Source organism: Sinocyclocheilus anshuiensis, unplaced genomic scaffold, assembly GCF_001515605.1.
Source record: "Sinocyclocheilus anshuiensis isolate Anshui unplaced genomic scaffold, SAMN03320099.WGS_v1.1 scaffold942, whole genome shotgun sequence".
Taxonomy (NCBI): Eukaryota; Metazoa; Chordata; class Actinopteri; order Cypriniformes; family Cyprinidae; genus Sinocyclocheilus; species Sinocyclocheilus anshuiensis.
In genome coordinates, this window is record NW_015536531.1 from 700,964 (window position 1) to 719,648 (window position 18,685).

General features: G+C 36.4%; 1 protein-coding gene across 1 annotated transcript in view; it reads right to left on the bottom strand.

The window, feature by feature from the left end:
* The window catches only part of LOC107694857 (MAM domain-containing glycosylphosphatidylinositol anchor protein 2-like), a 159,896-nt gene that overhangs the window by 22,691 nt on the left and 118,520 nt on the right, over nucleotides 1-18,685 (bottom strand). The window contains exon 11 of the mRNA XM_016494553.1: nucleotides 3,872-4,049. Within this exon, the coding sequence (XP_016350039.1) occupies nucleotides 3,872-4,049 (178 nt within the window). The remainder of the gene's footprint in view (nucleotides 1-3,871; nucleotides 4,050-18,685) is intronic.

Sequence of the window (18,685 nt, forward strand, 5' to 3'; positions counted from 1 at the left end):
TTATTTAAAAGTGAATAATAAATAAATATGACTATAATATGCGAAAAAAAAAAAAGAACCTGTTCAGCAAAAATCCCACCCAGCAGTTCATTTCATACGTTAACATAAAACAATTAATTGCCATTAAATGAACTGAAAGAAAATGTATCTTGAATGCTATGCAAGACACTTTGGATTTAACCTTCTGCCAAATGCATAAATGTAGATGTAAATGTGCAGTTTTAGCAAACCAACAGAAGGTATCCTCACAGAGATCTTCTCCAACCATTTACATGCATCTTAAATACCAGTGTATGATTATGAAAGCTGGGATATGGATTGTGACTGGTGTGATTGTACTATCACCTTCTCCAGGCTATTTGAGCCAATTAAAATGCATAATGTCACAGTGGGAAAAGCTGGACTCTTTGATGAAAGTGCTCAATACAGATGGTCTTTTCCCATGAGCCCTGTGGCAAAATGACTTCAGGGGAAACGGAATAGCGGAGAGGGAGATGTTATGGAATGAGACATTTTACATTTTTTTAGCACTGGTATTTCCATTACCTGACACAAAGACCGTGTAGAGCCATAGGGCTTCATATCACATGGGTAAGCTGCTGAATAATCTATGACCAATGAGCAAATTAAATAATGATTAGATAGAAGAATAAATGATTTTTTGAAGATTTTTTTCTCTGCTTTTGAAATTGCACCTGGTCTGCATAGGTCTTCTGTGGTCTTTTCTTGCAAATCCCTAATTGTATATGCCATACAGAGGGTGAAGGGCATTCACTTGACAGCTTTCACTTTACTTAAAATAGTTTTGGATGGAGTCTAGGGATGGGAAGATTCCCCGATTCGCTCGGTGCATCGGCATAAAAAGTTAACGATGCGATGCATCGGTTTAAAAAGTGTGCATCGGCTACAAGTTGTCATTTATATCGCGATGCATAGTTTCTAACATATTTGCATCGGTAAAAACCGATTTATTTATGTATAATTACTAGTGGATGCGGTATACTTTTATTATTTAGAAAGTGACCAATATTTTATAAGTAGATTGATTTCTCCTCTCTAAACTGTTTGTCCAGTGCGCGCTCTCATCATCGCTGCTGCTGCGTGAATATGACGAATCACAACACCACGGAGACCGAGGAAAAACTGGGATTAAAGTCCAAAACCTGACTTGAAATAACCTAACAAATCAATCGGGGCTAAAGCGGTTCCATTAACGACAAATTAAATTCACACAATCTCACTAATTTGTGCACGCTTATTCTTAAGCAGACCTTAATGTCGATCATGGATCAAATCGATCCACCATGACAAACAGCGAATATATCTGTGCTGTTTAATGCATTTGAGACGTTGTGTTTTCCTCAGTGCATAACTGACATGTCACAGGTATATTTTTCATCTGTAAATGTTAGAAAGTAATGCAAACATCAATTTTGCTGAGTGGGCGAGGTACGCGAGAGCAACGAGCGCTGCTGTGCGCATGCGCGCTAAACATTAGGAGCGCAATCGAATAGGAGCGCATAAATGTGTCTTTTGTAGAATTTTAACCCTACATATAAAGTGTATTTTTATGATAGCAGTAACTGTAAGTGGACTATTGTAATGGGTAAAAACATCCCTAATGGAGTCTCATGTCACACCCCAGGACATGTCGACTTTCCACAGTATTTCATGCCCACTACCCGTAAGCAAAGGCTTAAAATGAAGACAGAGCCTTTAAAGAGCCTCTAATATCACACTGGGGTTGTGCAACCTTGATAACAGAACACTGTGCACAGTTAATGAATATGCCCAAGTGCATTCAGCCATTGGTGAGGTCATAAAGCTGCCACATTATGATTGGTTTTCTAGTAAAGAAGGGAAGGGGTTCAGGCACCACAGACGTAGGGTTTAGGAGACTTGATATACGTTACCTGCATCTTGACTGACCTCTTTAAGTAGCACAAAACAAAACAGTAAGATCAATCTATAGCTCTGGTCAATTTTAGAAAATAGTAGATAACATGAATATGTAGCCCATGTGGGAATCTTTTACAGGTTTGTATTTAAATAAAGTTTGTGTTTACAATGGCATCAAATTAGGTAAGTTACTGTATAAAAAGGTGCTCAGAGATAACCTAAACTGTTTGGGCCTGTCATTTTTTAAATTTATTTCTTTGTAATGTAATTGGCTGCTTTGTGAAGGATAACCAATCAGGTATCAGGAGACGAGAGAGGGGCGGGACGAACAATGAGGACGAGAGGAGAGAACGCACATGAAAGAGTGAGAGAAGGCAGGTATGAGATGGTATCTTAAACACAGGAACCTGCTTTCAATTTTATTTTATTTTGTTTGTGGCTCAAGTGAGTGAAGTGGCCATCTGTTTTTGGCCCCTACGAACACGAGCAGCGACACAGGCATGCGACAGGAACTGAGGAGTATTTCACATAGTATTGGCCGGCTTCGAGTTTTATTCTATTGATTTGTGACTGTTCTTTATTTCTTTCATATTGCTGTTTGATCTTACATGTAAAGCTAATTTTGACAGAAACGGATTACCCACTTGTGTTTTGATAGCAACTTTATTGAAAGAATACAACTGTAACACAAAAGAATTATATTCTTTCATTTTTTTATTGACAACAGATTTATTTCAATTAAGTACATTTTAATTAAAACTTTTTGGCTTTGTGGTGAGTTGTATTTCATTCTTCCTGATATTTTCCTGCTATTAAAATGCATGTCAACAGATAAGTAATAGGTGCATTTTTGACGTACACAGCCAGCAGAGGTCTCTATTACATCAAAAAAAATAATAATTTTGTCCTCTGGTTATTTGTTAGATTAAGAGATTTGTACACAAATATTAAAAGGAGTCACATCAATGAAGTGTTCTTTTTCAATAAAAAGATGAGGCATTTGCACATTATTTGGAGCTGTCAAACCAACTTAAATGAAAGGAAAATGTAATTATTTTTAATAAGTGACCTTGACTTTAAGACAGGCAGTGCACAGACACACATCACTGTCAGTATCAGTACACTAACATGATTCTTAGTTTATTATCTATGTTCTCCACAAGCAGATAAATATTTGCATTTCCACAAGCAGATATATATATATATACTGCACTCAGTCAGTGGGGTCCAAAAGTCTGAGATCACTGGTGAAAATGTAGCAGTTTTCTAACTGAATAATAAAAATTATGCACAACACAAAACTAAACTGAATGCAAAATGATTAAAAAGAAAAGTGTAATAAAAATGACACACATTTTATTTCAAAATGATTTTAAATCCTAGAGTTTCCATATTATGGACTTTATTACTAGGGATGCAACGATATTAATTTGAATTTCACTTTATGGCTGATACTGTAACCGACACATGGTTATATTAAGATTCTAAACAATTTTGTTAAAAAAAAAAAAATAATAAGAAAAACTAAAATCAATTTAGGCATCAACATCATATGTGTGCAGCATGAAAACTGGATATTAATTTTGAGATTCACTAAAGAGATTTAAAGATTAAGTGTTGTTAAGGATTTACTGTTTATTATTATTATTATTATTATTTTTTTTTAAATAACTTTAAGTGAGAGTTAGGCTACGGCAAAGAAAAAATAGTGGGAAATTATGTACAAACATTGAATATCAACCTAAATCGATAAATGAAAAAAAGATAAATCAAATACTGATAACTAATATGGTACAGATATATTGTGCATCCCTATTTTTGGCCCCACAGTACTTAAGAGACTTTCTTTCTTGGAACATACAGTTTTTTGAGGCCTAAGTTCTAACCATGCCATGGTACTTTCACGTAATAAAAAAAAAACCTGAGAACAGTAAAAACAAACATGACCATAATCAAAGAAGCTTTTTCTTACCACTGTAGCGAATGATCCTTTCCGTTGAATCCCCCTCTCCGAACCGTGTTATCGGTGTGAGGCGGACCTGGTAGGCCTCGGGTTTAATGAGTTCCGTGAGGTTGTAGGTGAGTAGTTCTCCTTTCTGGATGTTGTCTTCTGTTGGGATTTCTTGCTCCCACCATCTCTGATGGCCCGTCTGAGGAAAAGAGCATAATTACAAGTTCTTTATTTCAACACCTTATGATTAAGCATCAAGAGAGCACACACAAGTAATGTGACCCCAAAAGGTCCTTTTAATAACAGTCTCTAGGGAACTAGGGAACAAAAACCATACATCATGATATGATGTCTCAGTCTGTACTATTAATAAAAATAAAAAAAAAATATTATAATGCAACACATACTGAGCATAATATTGAAACGAGCTGACCAGCTTATTTCTGTAGCCATTTTAATGTCTCACAGAGCTATTATGATATAAAGTCTCTTTCTCTCTTAGTATTTTTCTCTGTCTGTACTCTTTAAGTTAAGAACACAGTCTTTATTTCAAATTGAACTTTTCTGATTACAATGGCACCGGCCAATGGCATTGATCAAAATGCACTGGCGCTTCCTGAGATGGCCCCACTTGTCTGATGCAAATCAGTACAAATTCTCTAAACAAACACCTACACACAGCAGAGGTGACATTTTCAAACAATGATGCTTTTCACTGTGGAAAGAAAGCGCATTAGGTGACAATCACAAAAAGTTCCTGAATGGGCAAAAAATAAACATTATTGAATTTTTAGTGAAATATGTGAGCTGGCTAATTGATTTTGACAAGGCATTTTAGCTCCCTGACCCTCTCAATTAACTTCTTACAGCAAGTTGAATTATTATGCAATATTAGAAGAAGTCAGTTCATTCCTTCAGCTCGGGCTTGAAGGAAAGCATAAATGGATTTCAGCTGATGCCTCGTGTCATTATTGTGGTGGTAAAAGAAAGGGCATATCTAATTAAAATCCAGCACCTATATGAAATCTTCCTGGATCTCCTGAAGTGAACTGCCGGGCAGTAAACTAATCACAGAGAATCTGAAAGTTGTGAAAGTGTTTATGAATACCCTGAGCTTTTATTTGTCTATAGTCTCATGTCAACTCAGCAACTCAAAGACCTCATACATCATTCATTACAAATATTTAGGATTAAAAGTTTTCATTTCCAGTGAGTAAACACAAAAGTTGTTTTGTAGGAAAGTACACAAATTGTGAGCATCAAGTCAATATGAAAAGACGCTTAAAACCCATTTTTCTTCCATAATCTGACATACACTGCTTTTTTTTTTGAATGAAATAAATAAATAAATGAAATTTGATTGAGCAACGATGCATTAAATCGACACATTTTTTATATAAAAAAATGTATTTTGCAATTTCAAATTCTGTCCTTTTTAACTTTATATTTATTAAAGAATCCTGAAAAAATTTATCATGGTTTCCACAAAAAGATATTAAGCAGCACAACTGTTTTCAACGTTGATATTAATAATAAATGTTTCTTGAGCACCAAATCAGCACATTAGAATGATTTCTGAAAGATCATGTGACACTGAAGACTGGAGTAATTTTTATTACTTTAAATTATATTAAAATAGAAAACAGTAAAAATTGCAATACTGTTTCACAATATTACTATATTTACTGTATTTTTGATCAAATAAATGCAGCATTAGTGATCATAAGAGGCGTCTTTCAGAAACATAAAAATGTTTTACCGACCCCCAAACTTTTGTATGGTAATAAAGTGAATGTATTCCTAAAATAAAAAATAAAAAATTCCTTAAAAAATATGTGCATCAATAAATAATGAAACAACAGGACCTTAAACATTAATACAAGTATTTAAATGTCAATTTTACGTCATACTGGCTTCAGTGCAGCACCAAATGGATTTGCAATCTGTTTTAAAATGGCTGTTTGTCCAACCAACGAGAGACGGGTTATTACTAGAATTATCATTACTATGGGTCAGTCATTATTTTCATGGATCGTTGAGATCTTTTGGCCATCAGATTAATTGTGAACATTTGCAAACTTGAACTTTTGCCACGTGACAACAATTAGGCAGGCTGTAGATACACAACGATGGAAGTGGTGGCTGTTGATCTTGGCCTCATGAATACTGTCTCAGAGCTTTGCTGACTGACAGCCATACACAGACTCCCCCGACAGTCAGCCTCGTCACCGCGGGTCTCACTGGATTCAAATACAAGATGATTGGTTAAATCAGTGGGGCAAGAGAGAGGAGGGGAGGGTGGCAGCAATAGCCCTGAGAAGTTGCCAGTGTTCCCATCAGGGTCTCTCTCTCTCCTGGTAACGAGATTTCCATCGCCAAATCCAATTACTGTTTATTGCTTCTGTGAGATTTCTAATTCCATGCCTGCAGATCTTGTAGAGGGGAAAAGCATTGGTGCAAGCACATATAAGAAAAGATAGACTGTTCTTCCCCAAAGCACCTTCCTCCTGCAATGCATCATACAACAACAGCTTATTTTAAAGTCTCTCCTCTTTAAAAAGAGAGAGAAAAAAATCAATACATTCATAAGTGGTATTATCACAGATGGCTTTCAGCAGTATTTGATCTTATCTATGTAAAGCTGCTAAACCAAAAACTCAATTAAACCCCGCTGAAGGGAATCACAGAAGATAATTTTTGCATGCCAAAAAAACTGACTCTTAACCTCCAAACAAAACAAGAAAAACCCAATGTCAAGTTTTTTTTTTACACTAGAGCTAAACACTTGACATGGAGCATCCTTCAACACCATATTGGGTCATTAAAGAACTGAAATGCATCTGCTTTTTTCATGTGGTTCAGTGTGCACAGCTCCGGGGACCTTCTGTTTCTTCCAACACAGCCCTCAAATCTTAACCTTAAATCTTAAATAACCTTGAGCAAAACACTCTAAACCTTGTTGTGGATGTGAGGGGCCAATACCGAAGCATACAGCCCTCACACTGAGGGAGAGTGTGAAGAACACAGGGTGGAGAGAGCACACATGGGCTGACAAAACAACCTTTAAGAACCAACCAGCTCTGACGAAATACTTCAACTTTGGTGCCACTGATATAATATCCAACTTAAATCTGTGGAATTTGAAAAATGATCCTTCTCGCTGCAGAATGTCAATACTTGTGTCCATGTGCAAATGACTGAAATTAAGCTCAGCTTTATACTTTTTAACTGTTATATGGCATGACTAATGGAACAGTTCATCACAATTTTTTTTCACACTTTCTTTCATTATTTACTAATTTCTCATATTGTTCCAAACCTTTATGATATTCTGACTTCTGTAGGACTCAAATGTTCAAGCTGCACTTTTTCCATTTAACAAATGTGAATAGTGACCAAGATTTGATTTGAGATTTGAGTTTGAAGTTAATACAATTCTTTCAAACTTTCAAGAATCCTGAAAAAAACTGTATCATGGTTTCCAAAATAAATAAATTAATCCGTTTTCAATATTGATAATAATAAGATTTTTTTCTGAGCTCCAAATTAGCATATTAAAATGATTTCTGAGTGTCATGTGACACTGAAGACTGGAGTAATGGCTGCTGAAAATTCAGCTTTGTCATCACAGAAATAAATTACATTTTAAAGTATATTAAAATATTATTTATTTTAAAATGTAATAATATTTCACAATATTACTTTTAGTTTTTACTGTATTTTTGATCAAATAAATGGTGCGGTGAGCATGAGACTTTTTAAAAAACAACTACATTTGAATGGTACCATGTATATTACAAACACTATATTCCACATCTTCTGAAGACATATTATAGCTTTTTGTGATGAAATAAATCATTAATCACTGATAATATTCTCTGCTGCAGCAGCTAGCTAATCACGATCATTTAATATTACATATATTCAAATATAGTACATAATATTTAATATTACATATATCCAAATATAGTACAAGAAATCTCATTATGAGTACTAGAAGTTTGTAATGACATTGTTGTGAGTAAATAATGACAGATTTTTATCCTTTTAAACATCTACAGTACTGGCAAAACAGCACAGCATATGATACTTCTCTTCAGGCCAGTAATCTATTCTGTGTGAGGACACACATCGCGACAGGGTTCATCACAACACTACTCTGAGACACATGTGGCAAAGCCACCAACTGCAGAAGGAAAAAACAAAGTTTCACAATCAGTGGGGACTCGACGCCAAAGGCTTTCTCTGGGGTCGCGAGAGAAGCATTATTATATTTTTATAAAGTAATTTTCTTCTTCAACTCATTATCATAGTTTAAGAATTCTGAATACAGTGCTCGAGTTTACCTCCTGGTTTTTCTGTAAACCATCTGTTCTCTGAACCGCATATATTTTCCCCTTTCATAAATCTTGGGTCTGTTGCAGTTTGGCAACAAATTCTGATTGCGAATCAAACCGAGCACAATTACGCCACTCGCATTTGAGCACACAGCATAATTTAAGGCATTTTTGGCTATTCTGCTTTACATACAAACCTGACATTTCCCTTCCTCTGAACATGACCTTTATTCAAATACCATCATCAGAGAGAGGAATACAGGCCTCTTCTTTTGGTCAGAGAAACAGAGAAACATTATCCTCAAACCGCGAGGTTAATTAAAAAACCCCCACACACATCTGTGTTAACCTTTCAAGAGGAGCTGCCCCAGTAATCCAGTGGCGAACACAGAAAAAACAAACTCCACTTACGATATCAGCACTGAAATTCATAGACTAAATGAAAATCTACATGATGTTCTGCAGCACTGCTACATCAGCACTCACCATCGCTGTTCTTATGAATAAAAGGAAAGGTCAAATAATCTCTCTATGGGCACTGGAACTTGCTGGTTACACAAGGTGTGTGCTACACTCGCTAAATAACAGCTGTCTTTGCGATTCAAATATAGCACAAAGTAAAAACATCCCAATTCACCTGCTCTCATCGAAAGTACTTTTGCCTCATTTGTTCTAGCTTTTTTGCTCTCCATTGTAATATATGTTGCCGGTCGGAGGTAAAATGGCTTGTTGCTATGGCAACTGGGCTCACTTCTCATTCATGACATCGTTCAGCAAATCTTGTTGTATAAAGACGAGCATAGAAAAAGTTGGGGATGACGGGAGGATGGGGGGGTGATATGAAGAGAACAAGACATTCTGCGCTTATGCAAATTCTAACCTAAACACCTTTTTGTACACTGAGCTACATCAACTCCACATGGGAGAAAGTAAATTATGTTTTGTGTAAATAAGAACCTCGTTAGTATTTGATCGAAGATATCTAAGGGGGAAAAAAAGGCTGATTTGCAATTCAAAACATGGCAATTAAAACAAATTATGATGGTTTTGTTCTCAGTGCATACTTGGGGGCAACCTAAGGAAAGCTAATAAATGAACTCTTTGCAAGTGTTAATATACTAAGTTTATGAAATCTAATTATTTGGATAGCCAGTTTAATTATGAACAATGTCAAAGGTGAAGATGTGCTGATCTCAAACAGAAGGTTTCATGAATTAAACCAAAACTTTCCTCACAGCAGGTTCATCTGGACAAGTTCAAAAGGTGAAGCTGTGCTGATCTATGAACATCTAAAAAACTCTCCTTAATGCATACCAAGGCTTATATCTATGCACGAGTTACGTGTACAGCAAATGCTAAACATAGAAACGTCATCTATTCTATATCTCCATTGGGAAACATGCTATGGTTAAGCACGTTAAAACATTGTCAACTCTCTTTATTGTAAGTTATGAGTGACACAGGATCACTAAATATAGGCTAACCCGTCTACAAATGCATTCAAGTGTTGCAAACTGGCATTTCATAAATGCTCCCCATGTGCATTTGAAGGGATAGTTCACCCAAAAATTAAGATTTGCTGAAAATATACTTGCCCTCAGGTCATTCAAGTATGTTTCTTCATCTGACCAGATTTGGAAAATGTAGCATTACATCACTTGCTCACCAGTGGACCCTCTGCAGTGAATGGGTGCCGTCAAAATGAGAGTCCAAACAGCTGAGAAAAACATCACAATAATCCACATGACTCCAGTCCATCTATTAATATCCTGTGAAGTGAAAAGCTGCGTGTGAAACACATGCATCATTAGGGTGTTTTAACTTTTAACAGTTGTTTCTGGTCAAAATAGGAGTCTATAATCCATACTAACACTCCCTTCAGTGAAGAAGTCCATCCCTTGCTGTCCTCTCACATCAAAATCCACCGACATATTTGTTTAGAACTGTTTTCGCTTGTAAACGGTGCTTGATCTGTGCATTTTTCTCTCCTCATTCAGACAAGATGACTTTTTCACTGGAGAAAGCAATACTATGGATAGAGGATTGATATTTTAGCTAGAAGCAAAGGTTTGAAGCTTAAAACATTTCAATGATGGATTTGTTTCTTACAAAGATGCAGCTTTTTGTTTCACAAGATGTTAATTGATGGATTGGAGTCATGTGGATTACTTGTGGATTATTGTGATGTTTTTATCAGCTGTTTGGATGGCACCCAATCACTGCAGAGGAACCATTGGTGAAAAAGTGTAATGTTAAATTTCTCTAAATCTGTTCAGATGAAGAAACAAACTCATCTACATCTTGGATGGCCTGAGGGTGAGTAAATATTCAGCAAATTTTCATTGCTGGGTGAACTAATCCTTTAATGTCAGTTTGTGTCCGCTGCATTTCTAGTGCAGTTTAGAACTGTGATATAACAAATCCCCTGTTGACATTTGCTTCAGTTTCTTCCTTTTTTTAACAGCAGAGACTGAAAAAATGGACGTTTACTTGAGTTCGAACGCAAAAAAAAGAGCGAGAGATTGGAAGCTGCAATAACAAACTATATGCACATACACGTATACCTGCGCACTCAAAATATGAATCGCTTTCATCAGAGTAACCGCTCCAGCGTGCCCCTGGTAATAAGACTTCACACAAGACTTATTTTGTCATAATGCACACTAATGGCAATGAGCTTCGTTTGTAAATAAGATTTTATGCTAACATTAGCCCACACATAATCCCAAGGACATTGTACCTCTAGATGCTTCATCCGGTGAAATGTAAATTGCATATTTCCAGAGAATGGCCACGCGTCGATGTCGTGCAACTCTTTGAATTAGCCCACAGGCCAGTTTGATGACTGCCGAGTGCTGTTTGCTACAGTACAGACACAAATACTTTGCTGCAATGGAGATTAATTTATTCTTGTTATGGTACTGTAAATGTAAAACTGTATCCTAGCACACTGTCTCTCTGCACAAACAATTCATAGAGTGAAAAGGTGGCCTACTGTTATTTACATCAGTGTTTCCCAACCTTTTTTAGTCGCGGCACCCTTTGGAAATTTTAACAAACTTGTGGCACCCTACAAAATTAATTTTGTCACAATATTTGAATTTCTAACTTCGATATGATAGTTTGAAAAGTATAGATATTCGGTACAACAGGGAAGAACTGCATAATATAATGTCATACAGATATTTTTAATATTATTAACAAAACGTTGTCCATCAATGGTGGCAATCAGTAGGCTAATTTCTAATGAAGAGACCAATTTATATGACAGATTTTAATGTAGGCTTTTATACATATGTAAACATTGTTTAATTACCATTATAACTATCTCACAAATTTTTGCTCACTCAGTGTTTTTTTAATTTTACAGTGGGGTAATTGTGGTGCCCTGCTCTCGACAGACGGCACCCCGGTTGGGAAACACTGATTTACATCACAGACTGAAAGAGAAACATATCAGCAGTGTGTGCGTATCAGTGTGAAACTGTGTGCATGAAAGTGTAGAACGGAAGTGTGTCCTTGAATCTTTACTGTGTGTGGAGGCCTTGATGTTGTATTAGCATGCAAGGGGTGTATGTGTGCATTTGTGTATCTGTATCAATTGCGTTTTCCCAATGGAGGCCAAACATAACAAATATAACCAAAATATAACAAATATTACAAAATATGTGACTGAGTAATGCAGAAACTATTCATTGCTTGGAAGTGACACTGTCCAAAAGTGGCCAATGTCTTAGAAGGCAGCAATGTCTCTTTTGCCTTCCTTGAGATCCCACTGAGATCCCAAAGCATACATGTGAGGTGGGGATGACGAGACACAAGCGAAAAGCCACTTGAGAGCTGCTACTGGCTGATTACCCTGTTAATATAATACCTACCTATCATATCCACAAATCAACAAAACTGGAGGAAATAGATGAACAAATTACTAGTAAACAACTCACCCACTCGAATACCACCTTTTATGCTCAACAATGCTGCATTTATTGATTAATAATACAATAAAACTACAATAATGTGAAATATTAGCAATTTTTTAAATTACTTTTATTTGAATAGATTTAAAAATGTAATTTCTTCCTGTGATGGCAAAGATGATTTTTCAGCAGCCATTAAAATCAGTTATATTTTTTCTTCAATCAATCTTCACTGTATTATCAAGGCTGAAAACAGTTGTGCTGCTTAATATTTTTGTAAAAACTGTGATGCTTTTTTTTTTCAGGATTCAGGATTTTTTCATCAATGGAAAGTTGAAAAAAAACCCAGCTTTTATTTGAAATTAAAATATCTTCTAACATTATAAATGTCTGTCGCTTTTGATCAAATTAATGCATCCTTGCTGAATAAAAGAAAACAAAAATCTTACTGACCCCAAACGTTTAAATGGTAGTGTATGTAAGTTCTATAAACTAGTACGTTCATATAAACATACAACAACATTATAGTATTATTTCCTTTTTTATAGTGTAACACTATAAAAGGTGTAAACAAATTCAGAAGACAAGTGCCTGCTACTGATCTGTATAAGAATGAGAATGAATGAGTTATCAGAGAGAGAATTGCGAGGGGGAACAGTATGGGATTTGACACCAGAGGGGAAAAGAGGAAGTCATGTGGGGGAAGAGATATAAGTGCGCCCTGCTGAGTTCACTACTGAAGCAGCACTATAAGTGAGTTTGCAGAAGAGATTGAAGCAGAGGGCGGCCCTGACCTGAGATTTCAGACTCTGTCAGACTCTGTGAATAGAACAGAATAGAATCATTATTTGTCCTCACACGACCAGGGTCAGTGGAATTTATTTCTAGAACTTATATGTCTTCAGTGGAACACAAAAGAAGACCTTTTAATGAATGTTTTTGTCCATACATGGTAACTCAATGGAGAACAAAACATTCAACCCCACTGACTTCATTGATTGTAGTCAAGAAAATCTTTCAAAATATGATATTTTGAATTAAAATTGCTACTAGGTGCTTAATAAACAAAAATCAACTTTCAGAGATGTTAGTAACCATGCAAACCTTGGCTACTCCAGTACACAAGACAGCATTGTTTTCAGATGGACTGATTAAAAGCCTTGTATGCCCTTGTGTAAAATCAGCCAATCAGAATAGTGCTTGCCAAAATGATAAAATGGTTTTCAGTTTTGCTGGCAAAATGCATCAGCCACCAGTCGACTGGATGAATTTGTAAAAGTATGCTCCTTGTATGCCCTTGTGTAAAATCAGCCAATCAGAATAGTGCTGGCCAAAACGATAAAATGGTTTTCAGTTTTGCTGGCAAAATGCATCAGCCACCAGTCGACTGGATGAATTTGTAAAAGTATGCACATAAAGCAGTCAATTCCACACTTTTTATAGGCAGTTCATCCCCAAACGTCTTTGATCAAACTAGAAATTTACATATTAAACTGCTCACATAAACAGTAATGTTTTAAAAACATTTACACTTTTTAAGAAATCATACTTTAGGACAGGGATTATATAAAAGAAAATGTTTACAATAATAAAATATTTACTTGAAGTCACCCTTGTGATTTTACAATTTAAACATTTTCATGTGTACCTTGTCATTTTATGTCAGAGTATATGGCATGCAGGTAAGATATATATATACAGTCAATATATATATAGATGTATATATACATCAACTCACAAACCCCCTGCAGTTCCCTCACGAATCCCAGTTTGGGAAACCACATTAAAATAGTCTAGGAGTACATACTTTAACAACCAAAAAACTGCATATTTCACCTTTATATTTGTGTTTGTACTTAGTTTATTTAAAAACGAAAGTAGTGCAAGCATATTCAAGTTAGAGTGAGCAAGTAACTTGGAACAAAGTCCCAGAAGCAGCCCAAGGTAAAAGGCTTCATCTCAGCACTACATGGAAAGTATGATCAATAGAGAGATTCTCACAATGCTGTTGAAACATTGCAGAGATATGATGACACACTTACAGCATGAATGCAATTCAAACACGCTACAACAAGTTCTTGGGGGTAAAACGGGGGCCGAGGGTCACCTGTCATCCCACAGGTGCATTGTGGCTCCATTTTACATTGGGCACCAATTGAAAATTACGATATTCATTTACTTGTGATAAGAAAACAGCTGTAACTTCAAATGAAGAAATTAACTCTGTGAAACCTTGAATATGAAATGCAATATTTCCTGAACTGGATTTCAGGGCTACAGGAGCAAAAAACAATTAACAGGGGCTTTGGAAATGAGAAACAATATGAGTATTTTCCACACCAAACATCTCGTATACTTCACACTTTTAGGAGCCAAATTTGGTTTATGTCTTCTATCTGGAATTGAGAGGAATTAGATTTCTATAATGTGGATTTGGAAGCTTTATGTGTAAATGCCTTTCCCACGGCTGGAGAACTAAACAATGTTGGACTATAGCAGTAAAAGAGGCTTCTATTTCTCCTCTAGCCTGGGAGCTAAAGGTAGTGCTACAAACAATATCTTTAAAGACACTTAATTCCCATTAAAGTAAACTCTGAAATCCCTTTAATTAAAGATGAATTGTTATACAACGTTTCTACAAAGTGCTGTATAACATCCTCTAAACAGAAAGCTGAAGCAACTTGCAGCACTGCAGAGGTGTAACCTTATATGTCATCTAAGTTAGGATGACTTTTACAACAGCGTGTTAAGTGCCATAAGCACAGAAAAAATGTTAAGAGGGTTCGTTAAACTTGAAGTACGTAGGCTGTATAGTGAAAAATTAGGTCATAGAAACATTAGGGTTGTTCATGCTGGCCTTTACTGCTGCTGTGAGTCCAGTGCTCTAGTGGCTTTAATAATCCTTGAGGACATGGCTGCATATCAGAGCAAAAGACAGAATTTTTATACTGAATTTGTGAATATGCAGAAATCTTCATGGGGTTGTATATCTTTCCCAGCTACACTGCAACCAAAAATTACCAAATGGACTAACTAAAGTAACTACTATAAAGTAATGTTACTGTAATAATATCAGGTTCGATTAGGAATGCACCAATATTATAATTATGGCCGATACCAGCCAGTAGTTATTTTCATTTCACTGCAGAGAAACAGCTTATAATAAATGTATACTATTTATTATTATATTTTTGTAATGTACAGCATGAATGTACAGTTTGCTAATGATAACATTTAACAGTGTTACTTTATTTGTTTTTAAAGACTTACTTTAAATATGCATTAGATGCCACTGAACATAATCCAAATGTAAAAAATAGGGAAAATGAGAAATACTCCATATTGGCCAATACTGATAAATAAATAATAATAAAAAAAACTAATATCGGCTGATTTAAGCACACTGTTAAATACATGCTGTCCCATAACATACTAGGGCCGCCTACTTACCTGTCAATCATTCACAAGGGTTTAAACTTTTGACAGCTACATGGAAAGGCTCTTACATCTACATGCAAAGGACTTTTGGTTTGCTTTATATCAACATGCAGTGACCAAAATAGCAAGCCTTCCACTAAATGTTAGCGAGAAGATTCCCATTTTATTTATTTTCAAAAGTATATTTTGAAGCAGTAATGTACGTTGTTTGTGCTTTATCAGGATACAATAACACACTGACATAGTAGTCAAGAAATCTTCTCCTTGAAATTAGATCACAAGTGACCACAGAAGATCTTTATACCAGGTTTAAACAGTGCTAATGCTTGGCTTCTTATCGAATTTCTTCATTTGGCATATTTGTTGCCACTATAATTTTGAACAGAATGAAAGGAAATAACAAGCAATCAGTCTGAAAGCCTGTTATCCACCAAACCTTGCGTTAAACAACGCACATTTAAGAATCCCAGTTGTGGGTTACACTGTTCAAATTTTTTTACTAGAAATGACAAAAAAAGAAATATTCAGAATCATCGTTTTTATTGCTCTGTCCACGTTCACAGCCTCAAAGAGTGTTAATATAGTACGTGAAGGCTATAAAAAGCAAGGGTAAGCAATCTCATTCCTAGGGGATCCATAAACACGCCAGACCCCCGCAGTGAATGCCCGTTCCAGGGTTAGGCACTGAAGCGCTGCCTAATATGCTTGGCTGGCAGTGTCTCCGTTAGCTTGCGTGCACTCCAAACCCTCTCATTTAGGATTGTCGGGCTAAGACTTCCCATGCCCGTCGCATCCTGGAAATGTCACTAGCCAAAGCGGCCATGAGCCCACAGAGCGTTGCGCGGCGCTTGCGTCGACAGGTGACCAGGCGAGACAACATGATGGATGAGCACGTAGGGGAAAAGCGGCATGTTAAACAGAACAAATAAACTGCAGAACAACAGTTGGCGAACAAAAAAGGATGTGCAGAGGCCGTGTAGAGAGAGAATATAATGAGTTAGCCAAGAGGCCAGACTCCTCCATCATGATCAGAACAGATGAGTCAATCACCACCCACTGCAGGCACAAAACACAGCTCCACACAGATGCACGAAAGCACAGAACGGGCGTCCCCGCAATCGCTTCACACAGCTAACCTCTGTTCGCTAGGGTCCCATCCTTGATTTCTCCTGTAAAGCTTATCTTATTACAGCAGCTTCGTCCCACCGGACACAGCTGTTAATTAGTTTTCTGCCCCTTCTCTTGTTTTTGACTCTCTCTCTTTCTCTTTGCAGTGCCAGGTGTGCTTTCAGTTGGGAAGTCATCAAGGATAGTACAAGGCGTCCTCTCTATAGTGCAAATGACACGCATGCTGTTATTTCTCTTTTAGAGTTAATGAATTAAATGCTTTCTGCTGATAAAGGTAAATATGAAATGTGACAGATGCTGGGAAATAATGATCATCGGAAGTCAAATGGATAGAGACTTTTTTCTTTCAAGCCTGTGCATCTTTTGAAAAAAAGCCAGCTTTTTGCTACATGCGTCAAATTGTTTATTAGCAAAACTAATGGACATGTACAGCTACGTTATACATAGACATTAGGGGAGGCATGAATTTGATTATTTTTTTATTCTTCAGGTCCATCAACTAGATCATTACACTCCAGAGGACACATGCAGATGGGTAGTTGGCATGCTGCGGTGTGACATGCTATTTTGCATCTACAACCACTTTAAACACCATTTTGCTGATTCTTTTATAATTATTATACGTTGCCTTTATGACCCAATATAAATAGAGAGAATACATGGGATATTTTTAGTTTTAAAAATAATTTATAAACAGGGCCCTATAAAATGAGCTAATGAAGACAAAAGTGAAAAAAAAAGTAATTAGGGGACCAGTTACAGAACCTAAGATGCACTACCATTCAAAAGTTTGGGTCCAGTAAGATTTTTTTAAGGAAAGCAACACTTTTATTCAGCATTAAGGATGGATTAAATAGATCAGTTAAGATATTTACAAAAGAATCCTGAAAAAATGCATCATGGTTTCTACAAAACTATTAAGCAGCACCACAACTGTTTTCAACATGGACAATAATAATAAATGTTCATTGATACATTTATGACACATTTTAGTATTATCTTTTTTCATCAAAGATATTGCATGTTGATATAGTCACGGTTATCATTTAATGACCTTATTGTCGTCTCGTCATCGTCTCGTCTTAGTCATGCGAAAAAAGCTTGTCAATCAACATTTTTCGTCATACTTTTCGTTAATTAAATTAACACTAATTAGCAGCAACATTAGGGTGAGTAAATGATGACCAAAGGTTCATTTTTGGATAAACTATCCCTTTAACCTAAAATGATGTAATTAAAAACAGGTTCATCCACATCTCTTGCATCAACTGCCTAGAAACCAATATTGCTCATGTGCAAACACAAAATTAATCTCAAACTCAACAATCCCTTGAGCATTAAAAGCAGAGTGCTCAGACTAGTAAACACTACTAATAATGCAATCCCAGAACACAAGCAATGCAGAGACCTTAATGGAAATGACAAAAAGCCTGAGAGAATGAGAGGGAGAGAGAAACGAAACAGAAGCAAAGGATACGGCGAAAGCAAAAACAACAACAACAGTAGTATGGCATGGCAAAACGTGCTATGTGTACTTTGCATTGACTTTGAGCACCAGTAGGCAGCCACTAGCAAAGGTGAATCTGACAAGGAATAAATCAACCCACATGATGTCATTATAAATGGCCGAGGACGCTGCCATTCCAGCTGAGCAGAGGAAGTGTGAAGGAGAGGGTGACAGAACAGTGTGATGATGACTCGTAATTGACAACCGCACTGCTCTGCGTGACCACACGCGCCAAGGCAGAACAGTACAGCGCATCGGAGAGCGCTAAAGATCTTGGTCAAATATTAGCCCGACTCAATAAACAGAACGTATCTGTTTCACTGACATGAACTATGTCAACAGTAACCATAAATTACTCTCATGAATCCTAATAATGTTCTTTGACTTATCCTATATTTGTAGGATATTGACAGTTGAACTTGTTTCTAAATCAACATCAAGCGTAGCGTTAGTTCTGGCAGGTCACGTTAGTCAAGCTCGCATCAGCTGACTCTCAGCTGATCCCCAT